Here is a 16,407-nt window from a genome sequence, read left to right on the forward strand (position 1 = left end):
AATCAGCTTCTCGTGTTGAATAGTAAGCAAGGACAAGAACTGCTGGAGGAAAGGGAGGGCGCCGCTGCTGCCCCCTGCGCTCTCATCAGGCCTCCAAGTTTGGGGAGGAGAGGGCAGAAGGGAGGAGGAGGGGAAACCATTTCAGAAGCGAAGACCCACAGAGAAGGGCTTAATCTCCTTCTCGTCACCAAGGTCGAAGGGAGGACAGGTGGACTTCCATCGGATACATCTTTATAACACCAGAACCAAAGCGTTTCCAACTGGAGCTGGCGAGGCCAGCGCGAAGCTTTCTCCTCTCCATGCTAATTCAGAGCTGAGATGTTGTTTTAGCACCAGCTCTGGCATCCGAATTGAAGCTTCAAGAGACAGGAGGAAGGAAAAATGTGCTCGTTATTATCCTAGTATAACAATAAACTCAGATAATATGAATTATTGCAAAACCTCCAGAGAGCTGATAGAAATGTAGATTTACTCTCCCATCCATGGAGCTCCACTTAATGCAGTTTATTCAGCAGCACTGAGTAAATATCAACAAGAAGGTTAAAATATTGATCAGGGAAAATACTTCACGCTGAATAAGCTGCAGACATCTGGAAACAAACAAACTACTGCAAGAAAGCGGCAGAGATATTTTGGGCCTTTCATCCTGCCAAAAGCCCCAGCTGATGATTTGCAGCTGTGAACGCCCATCTGGGGAGGAAGACGGGGAGGAAGAGATGCTCGGTGAGTGAAGCAGAGAAGGAAGCCCTGATGGTTTATCGGTTTGTGCTGGAGAAATGCAGGAGGGTTCCTCTCTAAACCACGGGTTTCTAAACCCTCCTCTTTAAACCACGGGTGTCTAAAAAGTTTGGAGCAGTCACTGGGCCGACAGCTCAGCGCAGACACCCAGTAGCTATCAATCCCGTGCTGTGCCACTGCTCTCAGGCACTTGACACCTAAACGTTGGATCACACAAAGCAAACTCATCCAAGCTTTCATTTTTTTGAAAGCCGTGCCCTGCCTGGCTTCATCTATCTGGTGATGCATTCGCCTGCACAATAACCAGACCAACTGGCAGGGAACACGTGCCAGGGACTAGGCAACTTCCATTCTCTTCCAGCCTTCATAAATATTTTCAGGGAAGAAAAACAGCAACGACCTGAAATGCATCGAGTAGTCGATAAAAAGAAAAGGTCATTATAGACAATCCACGGGAAATATAAAGTCACCCGCGCCAAAAATGATCCTGGAATAAAACGGAATGAAGTCTTTTGCCATTTGGGATGGTGCTGGTAGGAGAGAACGGCCACCCTATTTGGACAATAAATAACCCTACAGAGCAACAATCCGGGAATGAGTGGCTGTGCAAGCAAGAGCAGAAAATACCTCTAGGTAGGGAAAGATCCCTAGACCTAGGTGAATACCCTTGGGTAAAGGCAAGGAGAGACTTCCCAAGGATGAGTGGGAGGTGGGTGGCTCAGGAGCTGCCTTACAAAGCAAGCACTGCCTGCACCTCGGCATCCCAAAGCAGGCTGCAGTTTTGTAAAACCTGCATCAGCTCCAGCTACGAGAGCCAGGCATGGCCACAGAAGATATATTCACAGCCACTACCAAGCACTCGGATGTTTCTGGGAGCGTGCTGCATGACCGCAATACTTCACACACAACCCAGAAACGACACAAGCCCGTCGGAAGGCAGGCTCCTTGAATCCTTGCTGGTGTTTTCTTCCCCTATCTGTGGCAGGCAGCAAGGAGAGATTAATTCCATGATCGGGGGTGTGAAAGCTCTAAAAGATGCGGTACGGCTCTTCCCCATCCCTAGCTGGGATTCAAGGGCACAGGCTGCGGGAGCAGACACAAAGCAGAATCTCAGCTGTTTATTTTGAATCATTTATTTACAGCAGCGCAGTAAAGGGAATATATAAAATAACATTTAAATAGGCAAAACACGAACAGCATCATTAGGAAAGCATAATAGAGCTCAGATTACCAATTATAATAAAGTAATCTCTCAAGAAGCTTCACATGCATACTGCAGAAGGGAAAAAAAAAAAAAAAAAAAAGAGAGAGCTCAATATTCAGAAGTCTATCTGCTTTAGTTTGTTTTCTGTTTGGGTGCTGTTTTCTTTTTTTTTTTTAAATATTCAATTGCTTTTATTGGCTTGACCACCAGAAATGTGGGGACATCATTTACCAGGGAAGTGGAAGGGTGAGAATGGGAACGCTGCTAAATGATAGAGATTCGTGGAAAGCATCCTCTGCGGATAACACAGCAAAACAGCGACCCTGGCACAAAACCCACAGCACAGATGTTCCCTATTAAAAAATTTGCAAGTTCCCTCAACGGCGAGTTTCAGCTTTGCTTCTCTTTCAAATTCCTCTTTGATCCTAGTGGAGGAAAAAAAAAACACAAAACAGCAAATGCCTGGGAACGAGGAGCCTCCAGTGCTGCCGTAACACAAAGCTCCCGATACGCGATGTCCCCGCAGGCGCTCGAGCCCACATCTTGCAAGGAGGCAAGGGCTGCCAAGCACAAGGGGGAAGTTTCTTCTTCTAGAAACTCCAACTTGGTAAAACAGAGCAGAGCCTAGCCAGGCAAAACACGAGCCTTCTGCTGCACACATCGCTTCGCACATACGCGCTGTCTTTGTGAACGCTTTTGAGACTGTCTGCTCAAAGGCAGCCTCAAAAAGAACTTGCAGGAGGGAACCAAACTTCTTCAAAGGTAAAAAGTTTAAAACCAAATGCATGCAGAAGGAAAAAAAATCACACAGAGCACGAGCAAGCTACCATTTAAGCCCGACGAACCCTGGCTGACATTTGATACGAAGGTGCGGCTTTCTTTTTTTTTCCAGCTGAACAGCAACTGCTTGCAGTTATGCTGCAGGGGAAAAATTAGTGCAGCAAGACTCAATAATGAAAACTGGCAAGGTACTGAGCTCTAACATCACGTTGAAAGGCTACACACTGACAGCCCCTGGTGCCCCAACGGTTAGATTCTGCTTTAAAAACAAGAATAAGGTTGTAAGTTAATAAAATCAACTCACTTAACTTCCCTGGGTAATTGTTCTGGTTGGATTTAAAACCACGCTGCTAGAGACTTACAAACAACCACAGCAGCAGGTGAGGTGCCGAACCATGGGAACACAAAAGTGCTGCAGCCAGGTAGGAATTCACTGCAAATGGCAAGATCCCACCTCCAAATCACATCCAGCAACTGCAGAAACAAAGGCAATGAATGGGCACGGGAGCACTGCGAGCTGTGCCAAACAACCAGGACGTCACTTACCGTGGGGAGCCTCCCAAAGCATCCTTCTCAGCTCACATCAAGTGGCAGATCTGTGGTTTCTTGTGGTTCGTGCTTTGTCCTAATTCCTCCTTACTAGAGGGAAGACACAGGGACATTCCTCCCCATCCAACAGAGACCATGTGTGGCAAGGAACCAGCCACCACCCCCCTAACAGGCAGCTCCCAAGCAGGCGCTGCTCTGCTGTGATTTCAGGAACTTTCTTTTGCCCGGGCTTAGCTTAACTCTTATTATAAACCACGTCCACACCCCCGTCAGATTGCTGCCTGCCTATGAGGATGCTGCTAAAACCACACCCACGCTTTTTCCTTTTTTCCAGTTGTTTTTCTCCTACGGATATTCATTTTAAAGGACCGTCTTGGGCACCCACCTTTGGAGGAGCCACACCAAATGAGACGTGCTGATGCTCTCTGAGTCCAGGCACATCCCTCTCTTGCGCTGTGAGGTTAGGATGGGGATGAGGTTGGGGTCCTTACAGTGAACTCATTGCCTAGAGCCACTTGGCCCAAACACTTCCTGAGCACAGGAGAGCATCGCTCAGGCTCCCTCTTCCAGGAGGAGCCCCAGTGCACGCAAATGGTGCTAACTGGGAGAACTGGGAATTCCACGTTTACCAGAGCAGCTACAGATCCTGCAAAGTCCCCAAATGAAAGCTTCCCTGGCCCGTCAGGACAGCTTGTCCTGCCAAACGCTCCAAGTCATTAAAATAAAACCACCCCAAAATCCAGCAGTCAAAGCATGTTTCCTTTAAGCTTATTTAATGATATTTGAAACGCTTAAATTTTCTATTTCCCAGATCCTGAAAACAGATATTTTTTTTTAAGTGACCAATATTTAATTCCAGAAACATACAACCTTATCAGCTAAGTCATAAAAGAGCTATTTTACAAACATACATCTGGATAATTAGAACAATAAAGTCTTTTTAGACATTCAAACATAATCAGTAAAAATACAGGATTATTAATAAAGATTTTTGTGTATTTTTTAAAGAATACTTCCAGATTTTTTTTTTCTTCTCTTTAAAGTAAATCTCTGTTAAGAGTACATGATTGTATGTTGTACAAAGAAAATAAAAATATTCTAGTATGAAGAGAGCTCCAAAAGACTTAATTCAAAACAAAACAGCAGTGTTTTGGCTGCAGTATCCCTTTTGCAGTACATCTGCTTGTCAGTTGGCACCTTTGGGGACGGGGAGGGAGGTCAGGGATTTCTTTGGGGAACAGAGAGAGAAAACAACACCAGATACCATCGAGCACTGAGAGCACAACCAAGGGCCACCTGCAGAAGCATCAGACCCCTCTTCTACCAACAGGGACGGTATCTGGAACTCAGAACATCTCTTTTATGGAGATAGGAATCGTGCTGGCTGAAAGCTGACCAAACCCACCTAGACTTCTGAGCTCTTCAGGTTCACCTTCCAACATCCTCCCTTCTGATCCCACCTACAGGATGTTAAAGAAATCTCCCTCCCTGCAGACACGGCACGTTCAAGGACCCAGAGTGGCCAAAGAGCAGCTTGCCATTTCCTCCTCTACCCCTCCAGGGGAGAAGGAAACTCCCCTTTCCAGACAGCACCCAGCCCACTTTTTTTTTTTTTTTTTTAAATTTTATGTTTTTTTGTGATTTTTTTTTCTGGTCCATGAAGACCCCTTAATAGCAGAGAAGAGAAAGCACATCTCAGAAGGACATGAAAGATGGTTGCTGTACTACATCCTCGTTCCCATGCTAAGAAACCCTTGCTCATCTTATACTGGGAGAGGGGAAAAAAAAAACAAACACACAAAAAAAACCATTGGGGCAGAGGGGCCGGGGCAAACAAACCAGAGATCACCGTCCTGCTCTGCTGTCCAGTCTGAAAAAGGGAATGTACAATCACCAGCCAGGAACAAATTAAAATGCTTTCTTACACTGAGAACTGGAATTTTAAACAGGGTAATCTTATGGCTTAAAGAGGGGGGGGGGAAAATGAGAATCCTGAAAAGTGCATTTGAGTTCCAGCTCCCTCCACACAGCAAGCCATGGCCTGAGGTCTGCTGTACAGTAGATGTGCTAGAGAGTAACGAGGAATCCCTCGTCGTTTCAGGTAACCGCACACAGGAGATAAAGGATCCCTGACCCCACCATCATCTTTGTTAGAGTAATGCCCTATTTGTGAGGATGATCGATGTAGTGTAAGAAGGCCAGGTGAAAACAAAACCCAACCGGGACAGAGCACAGCGTGACGTTCATAGTTTCCATACAACCGGGTTCAAATGGGCTGCTCCTCTCTAACACTCCTGAAAGCACCACGTTGCCTGTGTCACCCACCCCAAAGGCTCCTCTGCCATCACCACCAGCCTGTTTCCCCTTCTATATCCCAAGAGGAGACAGGGACAGATCCGCACCTCACCTCCTCCTGGCCCACATCCATTAGGGGATGGTGGAGAACTTCACTCCAGCAGCTCCAGAGGCAGAAACGCTAGGATGAGATGGCAAAATGAATGCTCTGCATTCCCAGCTTGCTTTTTCACTGCCGTTACACCCTCAGGGATGAGACACCACAGCGGTGGATGATGCTACAAAATGCTTCAGCAGAAGTGGAAAAGTCAGAGGCTGTGTGGGCGATCGCCCCTCCACGACCCATCTGAGCACCCTTAAAATTCATGCAACCTGGAGAAAGGAGAGAGCCACGGATTTTGGCTTCAGTTACAAGGGAAGAGTAGTGAGCAACCAGGCCTCCGCAGGTCCTGGCCTTGCTGGTTTTCACTGGAGTCTTGAAAAGCCAGAGCAAGCTGTTTAATTTGGTTTGATGATGACTTTCAATCAAGCATGGGAGCCTGCTGGAAAGCTTTTAGACAGCTAAGGTCATAACAACCGCTCCCATTTCTGGAGTGTGTAAACCCAGACCAGCATCGTGCCAACTGACCAAGGGGATTTGAGGGTGGGGAGAACACGAGTCCTTGTCTATAGGGGAAAAATAAGGGCTTTGAACACCAAGTCTGGCTACAGCCCAGCTCTTTTTCTGGCAGGATCAGGTAAAAAGATGCCACATCAGCAAAAGGCAGCATTCTACTTTGGGGGCTTATCAGAGGAAGTCTAAATGCTTATAACCAAAGGAATTGGAGGGCTGAAGGTGAGGGGGGAGGTCCCACCAGGTAAGAAAGGAAGCGCTCGGCTAATACTGACAGTATATTCATGCAGGTGCAGCAGGACAGGCCTTAGTGGGTCCCAAGGAAGAAGCAGCTCCTGCCAGCATGGAAGAGAACACTTTGGCTTGTGTTGGCAGTGTAATGCTCCTGCTGGTGAAAAATGACACTTTGTGCAATTGGTTCTTTAAAAAAAAAAAAAAAAAAAGAGAGAGAAAACGCCTCCCTGCTCTGCAAGGGCTTACGGCTCCATCGTACGATCAGGTCCCAAATCCTTTCTTGCTCAACCTCCATCCATCTTTTCATGAATTTATCCCTCACGTTATTTCTAACTGGAAGAACAAGAACCGTGTGTTTTTTTTCCAGCGTGAGTAAAAAAAAAAAAAAAAGAGAGCTCTGATTCTTTGCCAATAGCTGAAGAGAAACCATTTGTTTTAATGGAGCAGGGAGTGTGATCTTTCCGCTGACCAAAGGCAGATTCTCAGCACTTCGCGATCCACGCAATCGCAGCTGCTATTGCAGTTCTGATGTGTTAATGGGATTTACTGGTCTGTGGCACTGGGGACACAGCTTGAACCACCCTGTGCCAAGCAGGTGCCTGCCCTAGGGCCAACTCCAGAGCAGAGGCACAGCGAGCTTAGGCTGTCCAGCATTAGCTCTGCTGGTAGGCTGGTATTTACCATCTTGTTCCCAGACTGGAAGGAATTACAACAGCAAAACCCATCAGAACAAGCCTAAGGAAGTACTAGAGAGCTGTTTCAGCCTTCTTTGCTTTGCACATCTCTGTTTCACTTAGAACGCATTGGCACAAATCAGTGTTTAAAAAAAAAAAAATAAAGTAAAAAAAAAAATAACACCCCAAGCCCTCAGCAAGACATACTTTCAGGTACTAAAATTTACTGGCCCTATAATCAGCAGTACCTGTGGCTAACTCAAATGGCAGCCCTTATTCATTCAGTAGTGAATCAGGGGCAGAGACCCATCTGCCCCACATCTTTGAAACACTTCTGGGTTTGCATTTTTTCTTTTTGATCCAGAGAAGAGTTACAAAAGTGCTGCAGGTCCAAGTATTTTTATCACTTTACAAAGGAGACAATGATCAAAGCCAACAAAGTCAAGAAAAAAATTAAACCTATCTTTCTCCTCTCCCAGCCTAATCTTGCATGTCAACAAAGGAGACCTCTAATGGGAGAGGGGGGAAGAAAAGTTTGCCCAAGTGCCTGGCTATTTAGTGCATGGAAAATTCTTGTTACACGCTTGGTGACATGAGTGTTTCCCATGCAGTTTTTTAATATAGATAGTTCCAGCCACAAGTCATCCTAACACCTTCATAAGTAGCTCTTCGCATGGCAGTTTGATTGCCAGCAGGGAGTGCAGAGTCCAGTCCAGTGAAGTAAAGATACACCTGCACACAGGCACACCCTCTCCCCTCAGACCTGACCTGGTTCAGGAGCAGTGGGAGGCAGGGTGTACTGCATGCAAAGGGCTAGAACTGTCACTACCCAATTAAAATAGAACAAAACAAAAAAAAAAGGCAGATTAAAAAATTAAAATGTGCTTTTGATACACGGAATGAAGTCAAATAAATACATTGATTTTTTTTTAAATGTCTAAATACATTTTTATATCCTACACCCAAAGCTCTGTACATTTGGTTTGGTTTTTCTTTCTGAAAAATGAATTTCTGGTAGCAAGGAGAGGAGGAGTAGAATAGAACAGGCTCCCTCACTGACAAGATAGTGCAGATGCTCCACAGGAAAAGCACCCATGCCCACTTCGCTAGAGTATGGTTCACGTTTGGATGGTCCGAACCCTCTTGTCTCAGAGTCCACACGGCAGACAATAGGTGCTGGGTCCTGATACTCTTCATCCAATCTTCAGCCACTCCTGAAAACATGACTAGCTCTTCTCTGATGGAGGGGAAAGAAAAAAAAAAAAGGGGTGGTGATGAGAGAGGGAGAGGGTGCAATGAGAGATGAATGCCTAACATTTCTGAACACTGGTACTAACAGAGAAAGCATGCTAATGGGAGAGAGAGCACATTTAACCTGAAGACCTTTGTTAGTAATCCCAGCAATTGCATCTTGTGGATGCCTAAGGCAAATTTAAAAAGGCCCATGACAGCTGCTTTACACAGTAGCAGAGACACCCCAGAGAAAGAAAGGACAGATTGGAATCATTTTACATGCTCAAAAATCTTCGTTTGGGACTTTACACCAATCTAGCCTTCTTTGAAGTAGAAGTTGTACGTCCTTAGATGTCAGTCTTTGGCAGGTAGGGGTGAGATAGCTCACAAACAACCTTTTCAGAGGAAGGAACAAACTCCTCTGCACACGTGAATCTCAGTGGATTCAACTGACCTTTCTTGGAATCAGCACAGCCTCAGCCCTGTGAGCGATGCTGAAGCAGATGAAACTATTCCTCTGTGTGTGTGAAACGTTAAAAATTGACTTTGTGCTCTTTGGTTAATGCCTGATGCCAACGTGGTGTATGCTACTGAGTGCAGAAGGTGTGCTTGCATACCTGAGTGCTCTCCTGTGGAGGCTGATCCAGCCAGCCCTTGGCGACGGAGGATGATGTAGTCTTCCTCAACCTCCTAAACAACAAATGAACAAACAAAAAAAAAAGAACACCGAAAGTCAAGTGGCTTTTTCTCCTTTATCAAGTGAACAAAGAGGGCTTCAAACGGGAAAAGATAAGTTGCACTGCGGGTGACTGGAATCAACCATGATGGTACTGTGACCCCCAATGGATCTCAACTCCTGTAGCAGCACCTTTATTAGGCCTTCCATTCCCATTCAATATTCTACCTCTTCCTCAGATTTCAGTTAGATTGTCTGGCTGTTGACTTAACATGTCAGTACAGCAATTGTTGTGATGGATGGACAAGCCCCAGTACATACAAAAAATTAGTTTGGATATAGTAAGCTTGAAAACTTTGTTATTCCCCTCCTGCAACTTGCCACCTTCTTTTAACCTTAGCAGCAGCACGCGACAGATTCAGCAAGCCTTTATGTGTCGGTAAGTCACATTCATTACATTAGTGGTCCCTTCAAAACTCCACTGCTGCAGAAATGCAGTTTTGTCCTACCCCTGAGGAATCTCTCCAAATGCAAAGTAATATACATACCTCCTGCCTCTACAGCTCCTAGTTTCTTGTAACCCCACAACATAATGCAAGCAAAATGGCACCAAGTTTCTCCTTCAAAAGCTTCCAGAGCCAAACACAGAAAAAGACGTGACTGCCTGCCTTCCTCCACAACATTATATTCAAGCTCTTTTCTAAAACACAATCTAAGGAATACGAAAACTCTTCATACCGCAAATGGAAACATACGATACCTTCAATTTTTCAAGGTTGTTCTCTATCTTCTGAATATACTGCATCATCTGCACACGCGACTCTAAAGACAAGAAGTGAGGGCTTGCTACAACTGAGCAGGACTCTTCCACTCCCCCCCAGCGTGAGACCAGCATCTCCTCGGCAAACGGGGAGCTTCCTCCATCCGACTGCGTGTCCCGTGGGGAAAGAGGCTGCTGCTGGGCAGAGTCCAAAGAGGTGTGGCCACCTGCAGTGCACTGGAGAACTAGAGATGATACCTCCTCATCCGTGGAGCTCTCCTGCACTGTTCCATATCCATCAAGGATCAAATAATTTCCTGTTAAGAGAACAGATTTTTATGAACACCTCAGTTCCATAATCACCGAGAACCACTGACCTGTAGACAGTTTAAGCAGACTTTAAGAAGGATAAGTGGTGAAAGGCCCATCTCTTGAGGCATTTTAAAATGGATAAGAAAAAGCATTTGTGAACACTACACAGAATAGCGATTATATTAGACCAGACTAGCTTGGTTCTGAATGGGACTTTAGAGATCAAGGCTGGTTTTTGGACTGCAGTTTGAGAGTTACGTGATTAGATGAGCTAATTGCTTTCCCTCCTGTTTTTCCAAACTCTCTGCTTCCAATATAATGTCTGAAAAACCTGCACTTAATGCTAATGGTACCCACAAACCAGGCTGCTAGATTTGGAGCCTACACTTACTGGTTACAGTACTGAGCATCCCCTTAGATGGGTTAGCTTCAACATTTAGCCTGCTGAAAATAATTAAAAAAACAAAGCAATTACAGATAGAAACGCACTCACAACTGCACCTACTAATAGCATTATACTGAATAACTTCTCTACAATATTACAGCAAAGCCAGCATGTGGAAGCAGAACTGACTGAAAACAGGTCAATCTAATTTTGATGTCCCTGTACAGTTAAGAAAGTAAACAGCATAAGTGGTGACAAGTAAATTAGATCCTTCAAGTTGTTGGCTCAGTTTTAATAATTTAAAATGTTTCCATAATTCAGGGAAACACAAATACATACTTGGAAGGCAGCATTTGGACAGTCACAAATTGGCTTATTTATTGGCTCATGATAGAATCCATAAATTCATATCCAGAGACAAGAAATTTCAAGACTAACAGTCCTGTAGAATCTACCAGCTAGTACCTACTTCTATTACAACATGCACAAGATACACCTCAACTTGTGTGCTAAATTTAGTGCAGGGTCACCACTCGGGCTGATCAAAATCACAGGACTTTCCAAACACAAAGTGAGCAAAGTCCCATGAAGGTGCTTACAGCTGCTGCCTTGGAGCTAGTTTTCTGCTGAGTTAACAGCTCTACAACCTTCTTGAAGGGTAGAAGAGAGATGCTTTGAGATGCCGCTCAGGTAACTGCCAAATATAGCAAATGTAATAATAATAGAAATAATGATAAGCTTTTAAGAGCTTCAGACTGAGGGTGAGGTCGCTGGAGACAATCACAATGCAAAGCTAAACTCTAAGTTTCTTTTCTGAAGCTCAGTCAGGAGAAGCCAACACAATAGCTACAAAAAATAGCATGAGTCACGGGGGCTCTGTGTGTAGGGACTAAGGCAGGGCTTGCCTTCAGGGACAGTATTTTCCCTATAGGGCCCAACAGTCAGCAGGGATACAACATGGTCCAGTGGTGCCCACAGCAATCGAGAGCTTGCACTGTGCCCATAAGCTCTGTAAATACAGTTTGTCACCATGTATTAACCCCACAGGATTTTAGTTTTTTCTTTCATGAAACAGAAAAAATCATTAGGTACAGCCCTTTTCAGGGCTAGAATAACTGCCGGGACGAGAGAACTACCTTTAAATAAATGTCCTAAACCGGATCAGCAGGAGAAGCATCACCATGAAAACATTCTGTGGTTTTCTTTAGTATTTCCTATTTAAAATTGAACTCAGGTCTCTAATGTCAAATCTGGACAGCCTATCATTCAACGAGGGAATGAAATATGCTCACCTGAGATCCGTATTTGCACATCCTCCTCTTCCTTCCTTTCCATTAGTTCACTTTCAGATGGATTTTCATCACTGTGAGCTTCTCGAGCGTCAAAAAAATGCTCCCCGCTCTCATCAGCACCCACCCCTTCCAGCTCTGCGGTTGAGATCTCCAGATTCATACTCATGCGGTCTATTGCTGAGTTACTACTCGATCTGGGGTCTCTCCCTATCAGCTGCATGGCATCCCCTGAAGCTGGTGATTCAGCTGAAGTCCGGAGGCCATAACTAGCTGTGGATTCATGAGTTTCGGTTCTTGGAAGCATGCGGTCTGTTCCAGGCTGGTGGAATTTGTTATCGTCAGAGTGCTGTAGTCCAAGCTCACTTCCACTCTCCGTCTGGGCTTCTTGAGAGACGGTCCTAAACCTGGGAAAGCGCTGCCGGTCTTCAAGGGTCCCCTTCTCAGAAAAGCCAAGCTGCTGTACCAACAGTTTTTTCAGCAAGTCCACTGCAAGTAGAGATAATGTTGGAGAAGCTTCACAGACCGTAATCTCCCTAACAGTGATTAAACTAGACAAAAAGGCCAAGCAGAGAGATCTCAGAGCAGCCAGCCCTCTCATTGTTCATGGTAGAAAAGATGGGTAAAAATAAATTAGAGGTCTGAAGCATTATATCAATACCTTATTCCATATCTCATCTTACAAGTAAAGGCAAAAACAGCAGTACAAGTTCCATCTTGCTTAGGAGAAACAGAGAAATCATCTACTGAAATTACCCAGCAAGTGAATCGTAGTGCAGGTGAGTGCCCGGGTGTTACCTGCCCCTAAATGAACTAAAAAGCAATAGCACTAACAGGGGATTCCCACCTTAGAAATCAGCATATTGAGAACATGCCACCCAACGTCAAATAACAGATCAAAACATAGAAGACACTTTCTCTAAAATTTCATCTAAATTTATGCTTATTTGAACTTCAACCCACATTCCTTTAGCTCTCAAATTAACCCAGCCAAACACTTCATAATAAGTACACATCGTTCAAAACAGAAATATGGTGCTGCCAAGAGCCTAAGTACACTGCTCGTTCTCACCACACTAAGCTCATGTAGTAAAAGCTGCGAGTTCACACAACACAACAGCCTAAGAGGAAGGCTCTTGTCAAAACGTGAGTGACCCACAGCTGCTGCTAGATGGCTGCTCTAAGAAGAATTATGAGATGCAAGGTCACTAATAACATCTTTACACACTTCTCTTACTAATAAGGTTCTCTATCACCTGCCTCTAAGAATACCTCCTAAGAACATTTGTACAGCACTCAGGATTAGAAGAGGGCTTTGAATCCTATAAAAAGGAGAAGCACAAATGGATCAAAAGATCCGAGGTAAACGATTAGGTTGCAGAAGGCTGTCATTATTTGTAAAAAGAGAGAGGGAGAAGAGGGAACTGGGGCCAAGGATATGAATGCTCTGCATTTTAGTAACAGCAAATGATCCACAGAGAAGCAATACAGTCTATTCCCTTCAAGTACAATTCAGGGACTTTACGTCCATTTCAAAGTTGCCAGGGAGAGAGAGAGGAATTAATGAATTCATTCAAATTTTAGGAAGTTATATTTAGAAAATCAAGGAACTGGAATGTTGGATCTGATCAGGTAGGTTGCGGAGCCCTGCATCCTTCCTGTGAAAGGTGTACCACCAAACAGAGGAAACACTTAAAAATCTAAAACCAATCTTACAGAATTATCTGTCCATTGGGAAAAATTCCTTTCAGTACACACAAATGTCAATCTAATTACACCCAAACAGCTTCCAGACTCTCAGAAGATCTGAACCTAGACTTTGTTAAGCTTGAGTAAAATATCCAACTTCATTTGCATGATTTTGAAAAAAAAAAAAAAAAAAAAAAAAAAAAAAAAAAACACACAAAGAAAAGCCAAATCATATCCTGCAACTCATGCAACTTCTCCTACTCCTCTGGTGCTCTGAATGTTAAGTCCACCGGCTAACTGCATCGTCTCTTAAAAAAACTGCTGACTAGCCGTGCCACTTTACAGCACTGCACAAAGCTCTGCAATGTGATTTTGTCATCAAAGCACTTCCTGGGCAGTAAGTAACAATTCATTACTGCCCGCATTTTATACACGGGAAAACCACAGCAAAACAATAAGATACCTGCATCCAAATGGCCCAGCATATGAATTTTGAACTCAGAATTCCTTCGTGTCAGATCCACTTTGGTTTGCTACGCTGTGCTACAGCGCAGAGAAATTTTTTATTTAATAGAAGTGGGCATTATTTCAGCTTGCTGATTCCAAAGGTTGACCTAACAATCTCCACCTCCAAACCACATGCTTCCAGATGCTGCTCCACGATACTTACAGTTCCTTAAGGCATCCAATGCCCACTGCCCTCCTGATACCGACGGTAAATCGGTGGCTGCGTGTTCATAACATGTAGAAGTATCTTTAAGCGTCAGGTCTGCCTGCTGCACTTTATCAAACTGTCTTTCTGTCACAAGAAGGCTTTCTACCTCCGACTTTTCGGACATGGTGGGCGAAGAAGTCTGAGCATTCAGTATCAAGGAAGAGTCTAGGCCCAAATCTTTGTCTATTAAATAGAAAACATACATTTGGGTTAAGCAACTATGGCAAATATGATGTTAAACTGCAGAAAATTCTGCTTCACATTAACTTTTTCACAGTGCTTCTGAAAACACTGAAAAATACAGTTCTTGAGCATGGGCTTGGTAAAAGGCTGATTTGTTCCAGGGGAAAAAGGATTCTTACTCAGCAATTTATAGAAGAGATGGAAATACTAAGAGGTATGTTTCCAAGATGTTCAGTATCACTTCTCCACATGACTCATAAAGAAACCACTCCTTTCCAGAAAAACGCCAATGCTACCAAAAGAGCCCCAAGACACAAGGAATATGGCTTTGTTCTCTATGTAGCAAATTTATGGACACCTTTTACTTGGCCCACTGTTTTACCTGGACTTTGCAGACTACTGGCAGGAATGTCATGCTGCTCTTTGAGCTTCTGCTGCTCCTCTTCTTCACGCTCTTCTCTGCAGGGAGGAAGGTACAAACACAAGCTTTTAGTCACCTGTATCTGAATTACTGCATGACAAGCAGAGCTCTGGCTGACAGTCTTTGAGTAAAAGAGGGGTTACCAGAAAAAGAACACCAGCCCTTTCTCCTCCAGCTATTTTTACTTACTCGCCAGGTCCCGACTGCGGTAATGGAATCACTCTTCTGGTGCTCTCCATTTTCACAGTCCCTGCCATCTGAGCTATAAGGTCCTGCCACCTGTATAAACATATCAAATAAAAATATGCAAGATGTGAAGCACAACAAATACCGCTCCATTCAACAGTTTTTAAATCCAGCTAATATCATCACTGCTTTTCTTATCAACAGAAACGCCTAATCCTGTTGCATTGTTGCATTAGTTTTTTTAATCCTGTTACAGTCAGTGCCTCAGTAATACCTTGCAGCCACAAGTGAAACACCGCAGCTTAATGCTCACCTCACCAGGATACTGCTCAGCAGAAGGAAATGAATGACAGGACCTTAGCAGGAGCCATCAAGTGAAGCAGTTATATTTATATATAAATACACATGAAAGCATTCAGTAACCTTTCACACAGAATTGAATAGTTTAATATGTGACACACTACAGCAGTTGCTGCATATCACACAAGTCTATGCCCTGCTTATGGATTGGAAGAAAGGCACTTGTACCAGAGAGGAAAAAGTGTAGGGAGGGCCTCACATGCAGGCACTGTGGATGCTGATGATGCCAGTATCAAACTCTGCAAAACTAAAAAGCGGTTCTGCAGGAAGATGCAGGATGATTTCAGTGACTTATCTGGCAGTCAGTCACAGAAGACCAGAATTGCAAGGGTATGATTTTTTGTTTTATACATATCGGTATATATAAACACACTCATTTATGTGTATACACCCTCTCCCTGCTTTTTAGAAGCTGGGAGATACTGTGCTTGGATACACCCCATGGAGGTAAACAGTTATGTTTTCAGCTAAGCTTAGATAAGGAGCTCAGGTAATTCATGGACACCTGCAGAGTTACTACACACAAGCAGATGTAAAAGTTCTCTCAAGTGCAACAAATCACACAGCAGATGGAACCGAACCAATTACTTACACATTCTTCTCTGAAACCGTCTGTGCCACCAGTTCATAAATATGAGCGCCATTTTCTGACATGGAGATGACGAAGAAAGCTTTGTTATCTGGAGCAACACAGGGAGGGAGGAATTTAATTAGATGCTTTGTTCTGCACAGCTTTCTGAAAATTCCTAGAACTGGACATAACCCCAACCAGAAGCAGTGAAAGAAGAGTTCATGAAATAAACCTATAATGCTATCATATACAAAGATAGATCTTTCTCTGTCCAGGAGATTTGTCTGTTAGTTCAAACTGCTTTGAGACGCATTTTTCCCCTCTGTTCCCTCATAATGATTTGCATTTCTAGAGTACCTTTCATCTAATAAAATCAGACTACTTTAACTTAGAGGTCTATTTATAACTCAAGCTGTGCCTAAAAAGGTTATTAACGATGCAGAGAAGTTAAACAGCTCATACAGCATTACAGAGCAAGACGTTGGACAACCAAGAATTAAGCCTACGCATTTCTCCATGTTCTGCTGTGGAACTCCAGAC

General features: G+C 44.0%; 1 protein-coding gene across 7 annotated transcripts in view; it reads right to left on the reverse strand.

Moving 5' to 3' along the window:
- Positions 1-4,009: 4,009 nt before the first annotated feature.
- ARHGEF12 (Rho guanine nucleotide exchange factor 12) overlaps positions 4,010-16,407 on the reverse strand; it is a 74,281-nt gene continuing 61,883 nt past the window's right edge. For 5 of the 7 annotated variants that reach the window (XM_082777895.1, XM_082777893.1, XM_082777891.1 and 2 more), the window contains 8 exons: positions 15,889-15,976; positions 14,940-15,029; positions 14,712-14,788; positions 14,102-14,329; positions 11,746-12,231; positions 9,757-10,073; positions 8,938-9,010; positions 4,011-8,324 (listed from right to left, as the gene is read on the reverse strand). In XM_082777895.1, coding sequence (XP_082634021.1) covers positions 8,314-8,324; positions 8,938-9,010; positions 9,757-10,073; positions 11,746-12,231; positions 14,102-14,329; positions 14,712-14,788; positions 14,940-15,029; positions 15,889-15,976 — 1,370 coding nt within the window. In that variant the 3' untranslated portion in view covers positions 4,011-8,313. Of the gene's footprint in view, positions 8,325-8,937; positions 9,011-9,756; positions 10,074-11,745; positions 12,232-14,101; positions 14,330-14,711; positions 14,789-14,939; positions 15,030-15,888; positions 15,977-16,407 lie in introns of all 7 variants that reach the window. The other 2 variants (XM_082777894.1, XM_082777892.1) reach the window with 1 other exon arrangement.

This window comes from Aythya marila, assembly GCF_965140915.1.
Source record: "Aythya marila genome assembly, chromosome: 23".
NCBI lineage: Eukaryota > Metazoa > Chordata > Aves > Anseriformes > Anatidae > Aythya > Aythya marila.